General features: G+C 38.1%; 1 protein-coding gene across 4 annotated transcripts in view; it reads left to right on the plus strand.

Moving 5' to 3' along the window:
* Positions 1-16,921, plus strand: part of RYR2 (ryanodine receptor 2) — a 678,741-nt gene that overhangs the window by 383,694 nt on the left and 278,126 nt on the right. For all 4 annotated transcript variants that reach the window (XM_046653495.1, XM_046653496.1, XM_046653497.1 and 1 more), the window contains exons 18-24: positions 700-818; positions 1,170-1,303; positions 2,777-3,018; positions 7,255-7,447; positions 9,112-9,328; positions 11,105-11,209; positions 15,567-15,670. In XM_046653495.1, coding sequence (XP_046509451.1) covers positions 700-818; positions 1,170-1,303; positions 2,777-3,018; positions 7,255-7,447; positions 9,112-9,328; positions 11,105-11,209; positions 15,567-15,670 — 1,114 coding nt within the window. The remainder of the gene's footprint in view (positions 1-699; positions 819-1,169; positions 1,304-2,776; positions 3,019-7,254; positions 7,448-9,111; positions 9,329-11,104; positions 11,210-15,566; positions 15,671-16,921) is intronic.

Raw genomic sequence — 16,921 nt, forward strand, 5'->3', positions numbered from 1 at the left:
GTATTTTGTATTATTTTATTTTATATATTTCTCTTGTTTTGCAAACTAAGAAACATTTTCAACTATAAACCTCCAGAAGAATGTAATGATCTCCGTGGGTTAGGATGCCTTGTTGCAGGGTTATAGTTTTAGTGCCAAGAATCTTCACAAGGAGGCCCGGAACTACCTGTCCCGTTCGTCCCCCACTCTCTCTGTACTCCAGGCACACCAGGTATGCCCTCCATTCGGGGCTGGACTCAGGCCTGTACTGCCCTAACTTTCCCATCTGGAGAATGGTCATGAATGTGTTTTCTGAGGTCCCACTTAAATGTTGCTTTCTTTAACACTTCCCGTCCTCTCTCCCAAACACCACCTGTCCTCTTTCACAGTGCTCTGTGACAAATACGTGGAGCACATAGTACAGTCACACACTGCATACCAATGTTTTGGTCAATGACAGACCACATATATGACAGTGGTCCCATGAGATTAGTACCATATAGCCTAGGTGTGTAGTAGGCTATACTATCTAAGTTTGTGTAAGTATATGCTATGCGGTTCACACGACGAAATTGCCTAAGGACTCATTTTTCAGAACATAGCCCCGTTGTTCAGTGATGTAATTATATGTTGAACTGAATGAATCCATAGAGAAAAGGGAAGACTCTGTCGTTGTAGACTGGTTAATCATATTTTCCCCCTTTCTTTGTTTATCTTTAGGTATTCTTGAAGTTTTACACTGTGTGTTAGTAGAAAGTCCAGAAGCTCTAAATATTATTAAAGAAGGACATATTAAATCCATTATCTCACTTTTAGACAAGCATGGAAGAAATCACAAGGTTAGTGAACCACTTTATTGCCATGAGTGAATTCTGGAATCATTTTAATATGCTTTTAAAATAAGATAACTTTTAAAAGATGTGTGTCAAATTTTTTGTGAATGTTTTTCACGTCTTAATTACAACCAGGTAATATTGTTTAGTGTTTATTTGTAGCATCAATGGGAGAAGGAACAGTTCTCAATTTGCATATGAAGGAAAGTTGTAAAATAAGTGGACACATTGCTGTCATGTTTAAATGACTGGGTCAGAGGTAACTGGAGGGAACGTGCTTGTGTCTGTGGAACATGCTGCCAATACTTGACTATGAAAAGGGAATTAGAGTCAGCTGAAAGTGATTTCTCCTTTCAGGTTCTGGACGTCTTATGCTCTCTCTGTGTTTGCCATGGAGTAGCAGTCCGTTCTAACCAGCATCTCATCTGTGACAATCTCCTACCCGGAAGAGATCTGTTATTGCAGACACGCCTTGTGAACCATGTCAGCAGGTAGATTCGGATAGACAATGTCACCCAATAGATAGCGAACCAAAGGAATTCATGTTCTAGCTCTGCAGCTAAGACACGGTCTATTTGTTTTATTAGGATCTTTCATGTATTTCCTCACTGAAGCGTATAAGAATTTTTCTGCCAATCAGATGCGATAATAACAATAGATGAACCAAGCAAAATACTCATTTATCAAACAAATGTCTAAGAGCTTTCATTCACATTCCTGTGTAGCTGGATTGTCATTGACATCTTCAGGAGCAGGCTGACAATTATACAGGAGTACAGTTGTATATAATTATGTTTTATACCTTTTTAGAACATAAGGAAAAACCCTACCCTTCAATACCAACTTTGAAGTGCCCACTATGTATAATAAAAAAATTGAATTAAAATGTCAAAAATATAAAAAAATTCCACAAACAACCAATAAAAATACATTTTCAGTTAGACCTACCTTCCAAGATCTCCAACATTTATTGAGTGCTGTGAGCCAGCCGCTGTGCTAAGTGCTTTATGTTTTTTCTGCACTGTGTTTGTATGAGGTGCTACTGTCATTCACGTTTGACAGAGTAAAATATTGGGACTGGAAATGGAACTCAGGTCTGACTCCAGGGACTGCACTCTTAACCATCATGACATGTTTCCTTCCTTATACAAAATAATAGTAATAATAATAATAAATACAGCTTACAATTAAGTAAATATTATCTGTGCTTGTAATAACTTTGATACACTGTATCTAGCAGCTATCCAGAAAATACTTGCTACCTCACCCTGTTTTAAATAAAAATGTAGGGTTTAGTGTGTATTTTTATATCGTGTTTTTCAAACAGGATTGATTGAAGACTTCCTTCATGGTTCTTTATCCTGTGTAATAGACCTGCTGTTAATGAGTGGTGTTTCCTGAGGCCTTCTCTAATCTCTAGTATTAACATAGAGGATAAGTCTCCTTGTAAAATGCAATTAAATACGACTAACTAGAAATTCTATTCACAGCACGGCATAGAGAACAACAAAACTGACTGTTCACCTGGGTTCCTTCACTAACGACCTGCTTCAGCTTCATACCCTATGTGACACAAAGCTTAGCTTAGGAAAATGTCTGCATCTGCTGGATTAATAATAACTCTATTAATTCTAAGGGTCTACTATATTGAATGACTCACCTTAAACATGATTAATGATATAAAATATGCTGAAGAGCAAGTAAGAATAAATATTAGACCCTTGAGTGACATTGCCAAGTAATCCAAAACACAAACCCCATTTACTGAATGTTAACTGTAAGACTGACCGTCACTGCGTACTACCTCAGTGGTGGTTTCAATAATTTCGTAGAACTTAAGGAAACATACATTTAATATGTTGCATCTTAGAGAGGCAGGACTAACGTTCAAAAATGTGAGCTGAAAATTAAACAATGAAACGTTTGTTCAGATTTTTTTATGTGCTATTCCTATCTCTTTAAAGCATGAGACCCAATATTTTCCTGGGCGTCAGTGAAGGGTCTGCTCAGTATAAGAAATGGTACTATGAATTGATGGTGGACCACACGGAGCCTTTTGTGACAGCTGAAGCGACTCACCTGCGAGTGGGCTGGGCTTCCACGGAAGGGTATTCTCCTTACCCTGGAGGGGGCGAAGAGTGGGGTGGAAATGGTGTTGGAGATGACCTGTTTTCCTATGGATTTGATGGCCTTCATCTCTGGTCAGGTAAGTACTATCCGTTTTCTTTCACAACATTCTTCAGGGAAATCTTTTGCCCTTCCTGTACATTTCCTAAAAGCTATTGGTGCTGCTTATATTGGATAGATATATTGTTCAGAAATTTAGCGTTGAAATGATGAGTGAGAGTATTAAGTAAGAACCAAAATTGCACTAGGGCAAAAAGAAAACTTTTACAATTATATACATTTCTAAAGGACTGTATTGTTTATGAACAATACATTTTAAAAGTAGCATTCCGATGATCAATGGCAAAAAACTTGTTTATTCCTACTTAATTTTAGTTGGTATGTGCAAAGCTTTTACCTCCAATACAAAAAAGAACTGAAACAACCCCTAGAAAATAATTGAAACAAATAAACTAAGTTCCACCTCCTGGTAATAACGTAATGTCAGGGATCTGGAATTTGTAAAGTGTATCGTGAGGTATCTGTTCATAATCAAATGACGCTTTGTTTCGGAAATATGGAACTGTTTAGAAATATATGAATAGTTCATTTCACAAGCTACGAACTCTCAGCTTTGATGGTTGAGTATATATTAAAAATGAATAATATTAAAAAATAATACCCTTGAGGCTAGCCTGGTGGCATAGTGGTTATGTTCGTGCACTCCTTTTCGGCAGCCTGTGGTTTGCAGGTTCATATTCTGGGTCTGGACCTACACACTGCTCATCAAGCCATGCTGTGGCATCTTCTTACATACAAAATAGAGGAAGATTGGCACGGATGTCAGCTCAGGGACAGTCTTCCTCAAGCAGAAAAAGAGGAAGATTGGCAACAGATGTTAGCTCAGGGCCAACTTTCCTCACCAAAAAATAAATAAATAAATAAATAATATTCTTTTTTCTGATTTATGAAAGGGAATGTTTGGTTGGCTCTACTTAAAAGTTGAGCTTTTGGGTATGTAGATGTTGGAATTCATCTGGAATCTGCAGACATATGCTTGTGTTCATAAACCTCCATGTAGAATATAGTTCTCATATGACCTTGACATATTTTTTAATGCATTTAGCATATAGAAAATACCAAAAAGTCCCTTACATTATTAAAAGCTAAGTGTTGCCTTTTATGGGGTTCAAGTAATATTCGTTTGATAGGCCTTATAGCTTATGAAACGAAATTTTAAATTTAAATTGAATTAAACCCAAGAGTTTATGGTAATGAGTTTATAAATGAAAGCACTCCGTGTAGTTGTATCTAACAGTAATACTTACTGAACTTTCTTTTATTCAGTGCCAATAGGTCAGTAGTCTGGAAGAGATAAAGCTGTATTTTCGATATTTCATCTAACCACTGGGGCATGTGGTTGGGACCCAGGTTGTAGTATGGCGTTGGCGTGTCTTATGCACAGGAGTACTGTGCTGGTTCAGGCTACAATAACAATGTCTGTTCCCATAATTAAATTTTCCTACTGACCAAACAGAGGCAAAGAGCATTAACTTCAGAAGACCTAACAAACATAAAATAGTGGTAGTGTCTATTATAGAGTACATTTTAACTCTTACCCTCCAGATGTCATCCTCTCTCCTTACCCGCTAGTATCACTCCACACGAAATGGGTATTCAGGTAAATGAATGAAATGTGTTAACTTGTTTTCCCATTACACCGCGATTAGGGAGGAAAAGCATTACTCTGATAAGACGATGCTGAATTGCTTCTAATTATTTTAGTCATATAACACCCCTTCACCATTTTTAATTTTGCATTTAATTTGAAGCTTTTTCCTCAATACATAGAAAGAACCCAGTGCTTATGGAATTGAACTGTGTGCAGTTTGCCTTTCATTGCAAAATAGAACACTAAGAACAACAACAAAAAATTGAGTGAATCTGTGAACATATTATAGTGCAGGACAGTAGGTTGTGGAATTTCAGGAGAAAGTCCTCTTGAAACTTTATGTCGAGAAAATATTCAGCTGTTTTTTTTAAATGGTAAGAAAATATGCAGCATATCAGCCTGTAATTGAAAACTGTGTTCTCTTAAGCCACTAGAATTTATTAAATGCTTTACTAATCTTAGATTCACAGTCAACAAAGACAAATCTAAGTTAATTGGCTTCTGACTGACTTACAAAGTTAAATGCATGGTAATTCAGATCATCTTCTTGGAGTCACTCTCCTATTCTTTTTCTTTTGAATAGTTGAAGTAGAATTTAAAGTATCGAATATCGGTGATTTCTGGGCCACAGCACATTCTTTACCAGTTAACTTTTTGTGATTGGAGAGTAGAGATGTTCTTTAGAATCAGAATTTGGCCATTGGCAAAAGTTTTGAGCTATGTCTTCATTTCTTCTTTCCAATTTAAACTTTGCACAGTGTGCTTGCTACATTCCGCCTCTGTGAATGCAGAATTGGATTTGGGGCATTCAAACATCCAAGTATGTTTGTAATCCAAGTTGTAAGCGCCAAAAGTGTGAAAAGCCTTGGGGCTTTGGAGAATTTAGCTATAGAAGTATGGAGGAATGTTGTAGAACAGTGCCGGAATGATAGGTACAGGCTTGTAATCCAGGGCCTTAAGTCGGACTGCTGCTGTCTTCTTTTCTGGCTAATGCAGAGAACAGGAATGTAGTTCTCCTATGGATTTGCTGTGAGTTCATATAAATGCAACCTGAAAATGCTTCTAAGTGGATTCAACAACGTGAGTGCCATTGAAACCGTAGGCCTCAGGTTGTTCACTAGTGATCTTTTGTATCTTACCTGTTTGTTTCAGGCACTGCAAAACAGTGTTCCATGGTGACTTTTAGATAGTCATTAGCATCAGCATAATAATATCCTTCAGACTGAGCAATACATTTGGATTATAGTAAATATTTATGTAATAACATTATTATTAGCTACAGATCTTGATACAAACAAGGATATAGACCTATTTCTGTAAGCCCCATTGTTTTTATATGATTTTTTTAAAACTGCCTTTATTATACTCAGGGAACTCTAGAAGAACCACTTGACAGTAAATTTTTTGCAGGTTTGAATATTGATAAAATAAAAAATGTATGCATTTAAAAAACAGTAGATATGTTCTACTACTGGCATTTCAAATATGCTGTTGGTAAAAATCGTGGCATGTTAGGAAAAAAAGGTGTTATGAAAAAAGCAAAGCTTGTATCATGAAATCTATTTTTGTCTTTGCTTAAATTGAGGAATTTTGTGTGTTTGTGCTTGTGAGCATGTGTGTTTGGGAGAATCTTACTTTCTTGTCTTCCAGTATGCCATGGGGATTCTGATATAGTCAAGAATGGGCTTAGGCCAGGGCCGGCCTCATGGCCTAGTGGTTAAGTTCAGCACGCTTTGCTTTGGTGACCTTGTTTTGATTCCCAGGTGTGGACCCACATCACTTGTTGGCAGCCATGCTGTGGTGGCAACCCACATACAAAATAGAAGAGGATTGGCGCTGATGTTAGCTTAGGGTGAATATTCCTCAGCAAAAAGAAAAAAAAAGAAATAAAAGAAAAAAAGAATGGGCTTAGGCCATAGTTTGACCAGGACAAGAAATGAAGTTTATCAAATATCATTTTCATGCCTCAAATTGTATCCTGCTGTACTTAAGAAGCTAACCAACCAAGATCTTGTATGAAATACATTGTAAAACAACAACAAACCAATTGGCATATATTTGTCTGTCAATAAACAGTGCATGAATGAATGATCACACTTTCTGTTTTCATTATCCTTATGCATTTTTATATTATGAAACAAAGGAGCCTTAATATTTGAAAACAGGACTGACATGAAACACCTGCTGTGTCTGAGACTCTGTGTTTTTGTAAACCATTAATTTAATCATCACAACAACTCTACAAGGTGATGGCATTTGGTTTACAAGAAATCAAGGTTTAGAGAGGTTAAGTAATTTGCTGATGGTCATACAAGTCGTAGGTGGTGAAGTAGCTCTTTGAACTCAAATGTTCCCTGGAGATTTTCCTCTGACATCATTATATCATCAGCTCTCATCTGATTCCTGCATCAAATGCCAGCCATATACATGCAGAAATTTCTGTGTATCAGAAGGTCCATTTTACTTCAAAGATAGCAGCATGGCTCCTGAAAAAAGCAACATATTTTTGGCAAAGGATTTAACATACAACATTAATATGCATACAAGATTTATTCTATTCTAGCATTTGCGTTAATTTGTCACTACCTATTCAAATCTTTGCCTTTGGATCTGAAGATGATTCTCTGAGATAGAATTACCTTCCTTAATGTTTTTCTCCCATAGGTTGTATTGCTCGTACTGTGAGCTCACCAAACCAACATCTGTTGAGAACTGATGATGTCATCAGCTGCTGTTTAGATCTGAGTGCCCCAAGCATCTCATTCCGAATTAATGGACAACCCGTGCAAGGAATGTTTGAGAATTTCAACATTGATGGCCTCTTCTTTCCAGTTGTTAGTTTCTCTGCAGGAATAAAGTTAGTATTTCTGTGTTTTTTTTGGTCTATTTCACTTCTCACTTCTCATATGCTCACAGAAGACTCTGCACTGCCGTCACTCCTGCTTCACTAACGTTTTCTCTCACTCGTGGGCATCTGTCCACAGGACATTTGCTTGTCCCTTGTAGGAAGAGGTAAGGTTTATCAAGAAGGGAATCTTGGGAGTCTGAATGCTTTGTCACATCTTCTACTATTTAGATGTGCGCAGTCTACTAACTCATCCTCAAATCAGTGTCTGGAAATATTTCAAGTCCATTTAAGTTCACTTTTTTTATTTTGATAATTGAAATGAACATTATGTAAAAAATACCACTTATTTTCTTATCTCATTTGCATTCCTTTTCCTTTTCTTTTCATCATGTTCTCCCACCCCACTCCAAACCCTCTCATTTCTACAGAAACTAAATTTTTTTTTTGTTTGTCAGGTCAAGATGGCTCCTCTCCATGTTACCCTCTACTCTTAGACTTGTAAATTATCTGCCGTGGTCAGCTGGGTCAAGATGGTTTCCTCTAACCCTTTGCTTTTTTGCTACTACCAGATGGAAAAAGAAATTAAAATGCTAGTTCTTTGGAGTTCTACAAAGAGAACTTTAATAAACAATAGTCTTGTGATAAGGGGCCACGCTGTCATCTATTAATATAAGTATGTACCTACTTAGCAAGAGTGGCTCCCTTATTACCACTGACCATCCATTTATTGTGGTTGTTCTTTTCATTATAATGCTACTCACATGAATAATTCATAGTTACAAAAGCACCATATTGAGGAAGGGACAGAGTAATCATGAAATATTAGTACTAGGGACCTTTTCTGGTGTATTTATACAAACTATATTTCTTTCTATAAGCTTCTGGAATGTGTTAAACTTTTTGCTTTTCCTCACTTTTTGTTCTTTGCTTTTTATTTCATTTATATTTTTTGGCCTGGAATGAAAACACAAATTGGAAAAAGAATTACAACAAAAATGAAAATTTGAATTTATTTTTGTAAGCTGAGAGCCCCAAGAAGTTGGTATCAATTAGCTATGTTTCTAAGAGGGTTGTTCAATGGAACTCAGATTAAATTGTTTTTAATTAAATGAGTATGATGTATAAAAGAGTTTAGTAAGTTTTTTTGTTTTTGTTGAATAAGAATAAGAAATAAGGTTACCTTTTCTCTTCAGCAAATGGACATATCATTTGATTCTCCTTTAAGGAGTTTCACTGGGAAATTGGACACTGGAAAGTGACTGGTTTTTCTTTTTATCGTGCCTTGTCCAGCCCTGTCATTTTAAGTATAGAGGTATTTAGACCACGTCTGCTCTTTCTCTGCCCATTATCTGGGCCCCTTGAAACATTAAATGACCAGTTACTACGGAGAGATATTTTGCTCACACAGGAACGTAGCGCCTGTGCTGTTGTTATTTCTCCTGTGAATGGTAAGTCTTTGCTGATCCATTCACATAATTGAATCAGGTTTTACCTTTTATGATTGGGAGCTCTTAGACTCTAAGGTGCCAACGTTATGATGGTACTTAGGGAAGACAATATGGCTTCTGCTAAAGTAAATTGTTTACTAATAATTTGTTCCTTGTGTTTTGTCGATTAGGAAACTTTTATGTACGTCCAGAGACATAACTGACCTTGACGTGCGTCCTTTTCAGGGTACGCTTTCTGCTCGGGGGGAGACACGGAGAATTTAAATTTCTCCCTCCACCGGGCTATGCTCCTTGTTATGAAGCTGTTCTGCCAAAAGAAAAGTTAAAGGTGGAACACAGCCGAGAGTACAAGCAAGAAAGAACTTATACACGGGACCTCCTGGGCCCCACAGTTTCCCTGACGCAAGCCGCCTTCACGCCGATCCCTGTGGATACCAGCCAGGTACCCAGATCAGCTCTGGGGGCAGCCCTTTGTGTTGGAGTCAAGCTGATATGCAGTGGCTTTCAAACTCTTTTGATTACAACCCACAGGAATGTCTTACAGTAATACAATGTGTATATGTATAATTGAAACAAGTTTTATAAAATAATGCCCACCTTTACGCATGCCCATTCACCTATGTTTTTAAGGATGGTCCCAAGCCTCTAAATTGATTTTGTAATGCACTAATAGGTCACAACCCGAGGTAATGCATACTAATTTTAGTGTGTACTTTTTACGTAGGGTAGAGGTAGAATTTTTAATTTCTTCTCCCATCTAGATATACATTATTTTGAAGCCATTTAACTGACCTTTATCTTTGGTAGAAATTGAGATGTGGGCTCTAGAGTCAAAATGCCTGACATCAAATGCATTACTCTGGGACCTTGAGGAAGTTACTCATCCTGTCACTTGGGATGCTAAGAGTCCTTTTGATGTAGGTGATATATAACACGGTAGCACAATAGTTTGCAGATAGGCCCCCAAGTAGTGTCAGCCATTGTTCTTACTTTTCTGTTTATAGATGTGAAAGTGTCCCAACATTGACAATGAATTAAATATTGCTTATTTTGATGGTGCAGTAGCTTCAGTAAAGTTGGTTAGATATTCAAAGTTTATTAGTTTTTGAAGATCAAAGGCATTGCTTCTAAAGTGTGAAGTCGAATTAATACCAGGCCTCGGAAGCTTTGGTCGTTCAGTAACCACTTGTTTAGCTCTTTGAATCACATTTCTTGTCTTTCCTTGCTGACTTTTTATATTCTGTAGTAAAATGAACAAACAAGCTTTGTTCATGGCTAAAATTCAGTTTTATGTTGTCCATTTCTGGAATGTGACAGGATATATCTATATAACATAGTGCTACCAAAGTTTAGTAGTAATTGGGGTTGGAAGGATAGAAATGGACTGAAATGGGCAATGGGATTATGCAATGATATCACGTTTAGGATTTCCTGAGACCTCGATAACCTCTGCTGTTTCTGGAAGGAAGCAGTGATAGCTTTTCCGTGTGGAAGCTCTGCCTCATCCCCTCGGAGGCGGTTGCCTGCTCTGTCTGTGGAGGGACTAGATGTGGGGTGACACATAAACGCATCACCAGGCGTGAACGGCCAAACCCTCAGCTTGAAAACTATTTTCTGTTCTTTATGAAGAGGTCACTAAACTTCCCTTTTTTAGTGGGAACGTGTAAAGATCTTTTCCCTTGAGGCTTACATTTGGAAACTGCTAGAAGTAACAGGGCAGAGTTAAGGGAAAACATAAGTCACTGCAGTCAGGTATTTATAGGCTCAAAGAGCCAATGGACTATCCTTTGGGCACCGATTGCCTTCATCCTGGCCTGCAGATGCTGCCCAGGTTGGTTTAAGAACTTTGGGGTGATTTCTCTTTTTAAATAATCCCTACTCTGGTGGCTATCCCACATCCATTACGACATCTTTCTTAATGGTGGTCATTCCCACCAACACTCTTTTCTTTCTTCCTATACTTTTGTTCATAAATTCAATTAGAAACCTAAGCTATACAAAAAAAAAAGAAGTCCCTCAAACTTACCTAAAGAATATTTAGATACCTAGTCATGTTTTTATAACTAAGTCGTACTAGGAGGTTTAGAATCCGGTTATATTATACATTTTAATGACTTCTGAGAGAATTTTATTTAGTTTAGTTCACAGTGAAGAAAATTAGCACTGTGTTTTATTGCATTTGTTTGTAATGTGTGCTTTTTCTTTTTTTTAATTTTAGATTGTGTTGCCTCCTCATCTAGAGCGGATAAGAGAAAAACTGGCAGAGAATATCCATGAACTCTGGGTTATGAATAAAATTGAACTTGGCTGGCAGTATGGTCCGGTACATAACTTTGAAATTTATTTTCAGATTCTGTTAATAGATGTTTCTGAAAACATAACTTTTTCTCACTCATCCTGTTATGTGATGACATGAATCGACTGGATTGATTTTTTTCCCCTACACATTAGTGTTCGTGCAGTATTTCTTTGCTAGAGGGAATGACAATATTGGTGGGTTCATTGAAGGATGGCTCAGATGCCTGGACAATTGAAAAGTTATCAATCTTTAGGCTGAAGGTTATTTTTAAATCAATGTTAGCATGTACAGACAATAGGCATTGATTTCTAAGCCACCTAGAAAAAAATCTCATTGAAATTGAAAGTGAAAACTGAAAGTGGAAAAGAAAAGAAGTCAATTTCCTTCTTCCGCCACTGGGTTTCACTTCTCTGAGCCCCAGTTGTGTGTAGCAGCATAAGTCCTGTGGGCAGAGGTTCACAGTTGACCTCACAAGTGGAAGACAGGCTGAAGAATAGCAATTGGCTATGTTTCCAAAGGATTATTTTTAAAAGATCTTAGTTTACAGTTTGTCAGTAACATTTAGATTAAAAACAAAACAAAACAATTATGTAATCCCAGTGTGTACCTGTTTTTAGGGGGACTGTGGCAATACTTTCATTTTTATAATATTGTTAGTCTAAATATCCCAAAGATTGTAACACTTTCTTATATTTGACTAAATATAGACATGAATGTAATCACTCCGGTCATAGTTTCTTGCATTGAGCTTTGAATAAAGAACATCTATGACTACTGTCAGTAGTAATACCATATGATACTCCATCCTACTTTGTAATGTTTATATTTTTATTTAGAGCTTTACCTTTTCATACTACCTTCTCACAGGTTATTAGGTTAAATTTTCATAACAGCGCACTGGGCTATGTGTTAGAATTTCAGTTTTCCGGTGACGACACAGCTGAGAAGTCTCAGAGTAGAAGTAGCTGTGCTGGGATTAGGGTCCAGGGTCTCTAGCATCAGATCTAGAAGCATGATCAGAAAACGGGATCCTTTCATTAACTCAATCATGGTTAAACAATTTCAAATCTTCAAACACTTAGTAAGTACCTAGTTTTGTGCTACATTCATTGACTTTTAAAACTTGAGGAAATGTACAAATGCTCAGTAAAGATTTAACCATCAACTAAAGTCAGTAGGAGGAGAGAGATTATAAATGAGTACACAGTCAATTGCCGGAGGAATTATAGACGAAATTCACTGTATGCTTCAAGATGAGGGAAAAGATGATTGCAGGCTAGGAAGGATTAAAAAAGATTTCATACAAACAAACCAAAACACCTCCTCAAAAAATGCATATGGTAACAGGAACTGTGTGGTGGGTTTATGTTCAAGGAAGATGAGCTCTATTGCAACTCCTAAGATCGCCTAAATGATGATGTTCTCCAGTGAACTCTTAGTTATATTTCTACTTTAAAAAGTGAGGAAACTATAAGGTCTCATTATTATCTGTTCTTCCAGTTAAATTCAGTGTGGTTCAATACCATACCTCATCTTACTGCTCTGTTCAAAGCACCGTTTTGGTTTCCAGATACCAAAAGGGAATACAGCTCCTCAGAGCCATCTTTCTCACGGTTGTAGCCAGTTATCCTTTACCTAGTCTGAGGCTGATGAGGGCGCCGTTGGGCCTTATGCACCTCAAGGGCAGAGATTAAGCACTTGGTCTGCGGCTGTAGCTTTAGCTCCTGGCCCCTTTCCTGGTGCAGGAAACATACAAATATTTGCTGATGGAAAGGTACAGTTGTGTTCTCAGGATCCGTTCTGGGCAAGCACAGCTCCGAGTATCATATCAGAAGGCCAGCAATTTGGGAGAGTCTCAGATTGACACGTAAAGAGATTTCACGTTGCTCTTTCATCTAACAATCGACTTTGCGCCCTGCCTCTTTGATGAGGGCTTCCCTAAAACTCCTTTCACATAAGTAGTGATGATCGCAACTGTGCGATCTCTATTGTTGTAGACTTAAGTACGTCTCTGTTGTTAGACGAATTCCATAAATTCTTTAACTTTTTCAATGAAGTATTCAAACGTGTTTTACTTTGGAGTAAACTGGCCAGTATGTTGAGTAAGTTGGTTTTTTGTTGTTGTTTATTTTTGGTTTTTGCAAAGAACTTATAAGAGTTTCTTTAAATGTCTTTGGTATATATTTCACAGAAGCATCATGTAAGAGCTCTGTTTTATGGAATAACATCAGGCAGATCCATTCAGGCATTCATCTGTCTTTTAACATTTATTAGGTAGCTAGTATTTACCTGGCCTTTGCTTCGTACTCGGGTTCCAAAGTTGAAAGGACCTTGGCTTTTAGTCACTTTGTCTTTCAGGAGCTTCCAGTTTAGGTGACTGATAGACATGCAAACAATTTCAAGCTAAGTACTATAACAGAGGTGCTAACAGAGTGAAGGAGGAGGACTAATTAGGTCTCTCCTGGGAAATCAGGGAATGCTTCCAGGAGGAGGAAAATATTCAATCTGAAGTCTGAAGGACAAGTTACAAGTTGACTAGCAACCAGGGAGCAGGAGGGTATTCTAGGCTGGGGACATGGTGTGTGTAAATGCATGGAGGTGGAAGGAGCGGGACATTGGCAATGACCTTTCAGTCGCTCAGCGTTGTCAGAGGATAAAGAGCAAGGAGCTAGTGATGCAGAGGAGTAGAGGTGGGAAGTCTGGGCAGGTAGACAGGAAGCCTTCACAAAGGGCTTTTGGCAGAATACGATTTTATTCTGTAGGGGGGTAAAGAGCATCGAAGAATGTTTAGGAGGGAGATGGCGTGCTTAAGTCTGTGCTTTGGAAAGAAGCTCTGCTGTTAGTGTGGAAGAGCAGTGAGCCTGGAGGCAGGAAGGAGGTCAAGGAGAGGGCGCAGGTGAGCCAGGTGAGCCGGGTGAGTTTCACACTGGGGGCCTGGCAGTGGGATGGAGAGGCATGACTGCAGGAGATGTTTTGGAATTCAAGTATGGCATCTGGGTAAGAGAGGGAAGGAAATCTGGGCAGATTTCTGGCTTTAGCTTGGACACCCAAGAGGGTGGAGGTGTCAGTTATTCTCTGGCTTCGGGAAGAGAAGGAAATTACATAAATGGAGAATAGATTAATTTAGGACTTAGACATTCACTTTTACTTTTATGTTTAGAATTCAGAGTTAAATTTTGTAACGCTAGATTTCATTTCCAGGGTTATACATTGAAATAAGCATATATAATATATACTTTTGTATAAGCCCCATCCATTTGTAATGATCACCAGAAAGAAAAGAATAAATGTCTTACTTTTAACTTGACTTCGGAAGTCTTAAAAAAAATTCTTGCCCGTGTTTGCATACTTTTTATGTGGCATTTGTAGAACATGGTAATTATTCCCATGGAGTAATTTGTTCCCTGACAGCATATGGCTGTCATCTGGGTGCCACCTCGGCAGTAATGCCTATGTAATTTAGGTCTCTAAGAAGATAAAAAACCTAATTACTAATGCAGGGATATAGAACATCTTTCTCATTAATTCATCCCTAAAATCTTGAACTTAGTTTCATCTGATTGCTAATACACACTTTCAAGGATTAATATGAAAAACGCTTATATTATGCTAACTGATTTTGTTAAGATATTGGAGTGCTTTGTGAGAGCAGAAAGTAACTTACGGGGGTGAAATGAACAGCTGGAACCACCTCACAGAGTTTCCGTCAGTCAGTCATGTTGTTAATTGATGTCTCTAATCCATTTGGCTCAGCAGTAAAAATTACTGCACATTGAAACTAAGTCGTCACTACACCCTTCTTACATAGAATTCATTTCAGTTTACAAAACATGTGCGGAGTTCCTGCCACATGCTGGGCACGTTCTAGGTGCTGGGAAGACATCAAAGAACAAGAGAGACTAAGTCTCTGTTTCCGTGGTTTTATGTTCTAGTTCAGAGAGACAGATAATGACCAAATAAATAAAGATCTAATCTGTTGGCAGGTGGTAATTGTCACAGGAACAAAAGGGAAAGAAAAGAATGGATGGGCAGATTGCCGTATTGGGAAGGTGGGCAGGATAAACGTTATTGAGAAAGTAAGATTTAAGCCAATGCTGCAAGTTACGAAGGGAGTGAGCATGTGACTATAGGGTAGAGCAGGCGTGGAGGCTGGGGCCAGGAATGTGCCAAATAGATGGGAACGGGGAGCCCAGATAAGCCAGCTTTTCCTCCTGAGTTCAACATGAACCATGCCTGGGGATCACAGAGGCAGCTTTGCTGGGGTGGGGAGCTGAGTTTTCCTTCTTGCTTTTCCCTTTCCCTTTGCACCAAAAAACTGGATTCCCACTGCTGGTGTCGGACACTGGAGACTATCATATGCCGATTTCCTGTCCTGTTTCAGGTTAGAGATGACAATAAGAGACAACACCCGTGTCTGGTGGAGTTTTCCAAGCTGCCTGAGCAGGAACGCAACTACAATTTACAGATGTCGCTTGAGACCCTGAAGTGAGTTTCCTAACTTTTCTTATTTTCCAATCTCCCTTATCTGAAAGAAACAAAGTTCTGATGTAGTCGAATTCAGCTCTGATTTTTATTCCAGTTAGAATTTTTCAGGATGCACAGGCAGATTGAATCAGTACTTCTGGGGAATTAGACTTTGACGGTGTTATTTTCTGTCTTTGTGTCTATATAACTGTTTTCCAAAGAGTGTTCCCGGATGTTCATGGGTAATATGGAATACAAGGGTTCTGTGATCCCATTCAGTGCTGCTCAGAGTTTGGACCGTGGGCCGTGGACCGGGTCAGGCACAAATTGCTACTGATTTGTGACAAGATAAGTAATGATATTAGGAACAAGTGTTTAGAAACTTTTATGCCAATTTAAAGGAGCAATTTCATGTCTGTTGAATCTAAATTTATAAAATGTAGGCTTGTATGTTATATGTCTTTTATTTTAAAAATTTAATTTCCTCTAATAATTTTTATTGTATTTTATCAGAGAATCAAACCATGATGGACTGGAAAGTAAAGAAAACTGGTCCTTTACCACAGAGTTTGAGAAGCATTGATATAATATATTTAAGAGATGCTGAGTTAAAATAATTAAGTTTTTGTTGTTGTTGATGAAATTTTTAGTACTGTGAATCTCTGAAGTGGGATGGGAAATCCATTTATGAGAGTTTCCAAACTGATTTAACCATGGCATCCTTGTTTCAGAGAGTACCTCGGGACAGTTTGTCTGAGGACCACACTTTGAGAAAAGCCACTGTAGAGTATTTGATGTCATCTTGTAAAGGCAGATTTGCTTTTCAGTGGCTCTGCCAACTATTCTCCTGAAATTTGCCACTAACCATTGCAGATGAAAGAATGAGGTGGTATAAAATAAAGGAAGGGAAATAATTTCAAGTTTTAATATAGAAAAGTTCAGAAAATATTTTTGAAAAGACTATAACTTTTTGTTTGGTCTTGTTTTTTTTTTTTTTTTTGAGGAAGATTAGTCCTGAGCTAACATCTGCTGCCAATCCTCCTCTTTTTGCTGAGGAAGCCTGGCCCTGAGCTAATATCCACGCCCATCTTCCTCTTCTTTATATGTGGGACGCCTGCCACAGCATGGCTTGATGAGCGGTGCATAGGTCTGCACCCGGGATCCAAACTGGTGAACCCCGGGCCATGGAAGCAGAGCTTGTGAACTTAATTGCTGCACCACCGAGCCAGCCCAAGATTATAACTTTTCTTTTGGTCTTTTTCCATCCTTGAT

The sequence above is a fragment of the Equus quagga genome, chromosome 2, assembly GCF_021613505.1.
Source record: "Equus quagga isolate Etosha38 chromosome 2, UCLA_HA_Equagga_1.0, whole genome shotgun sequence".
Taxonomy (NCBI): domain Eukaryota; kingdom Metazoa; phylum Chordata; class Mammalia; order Perissodactyla; family Equidae; genus Equus; species Equus quagga.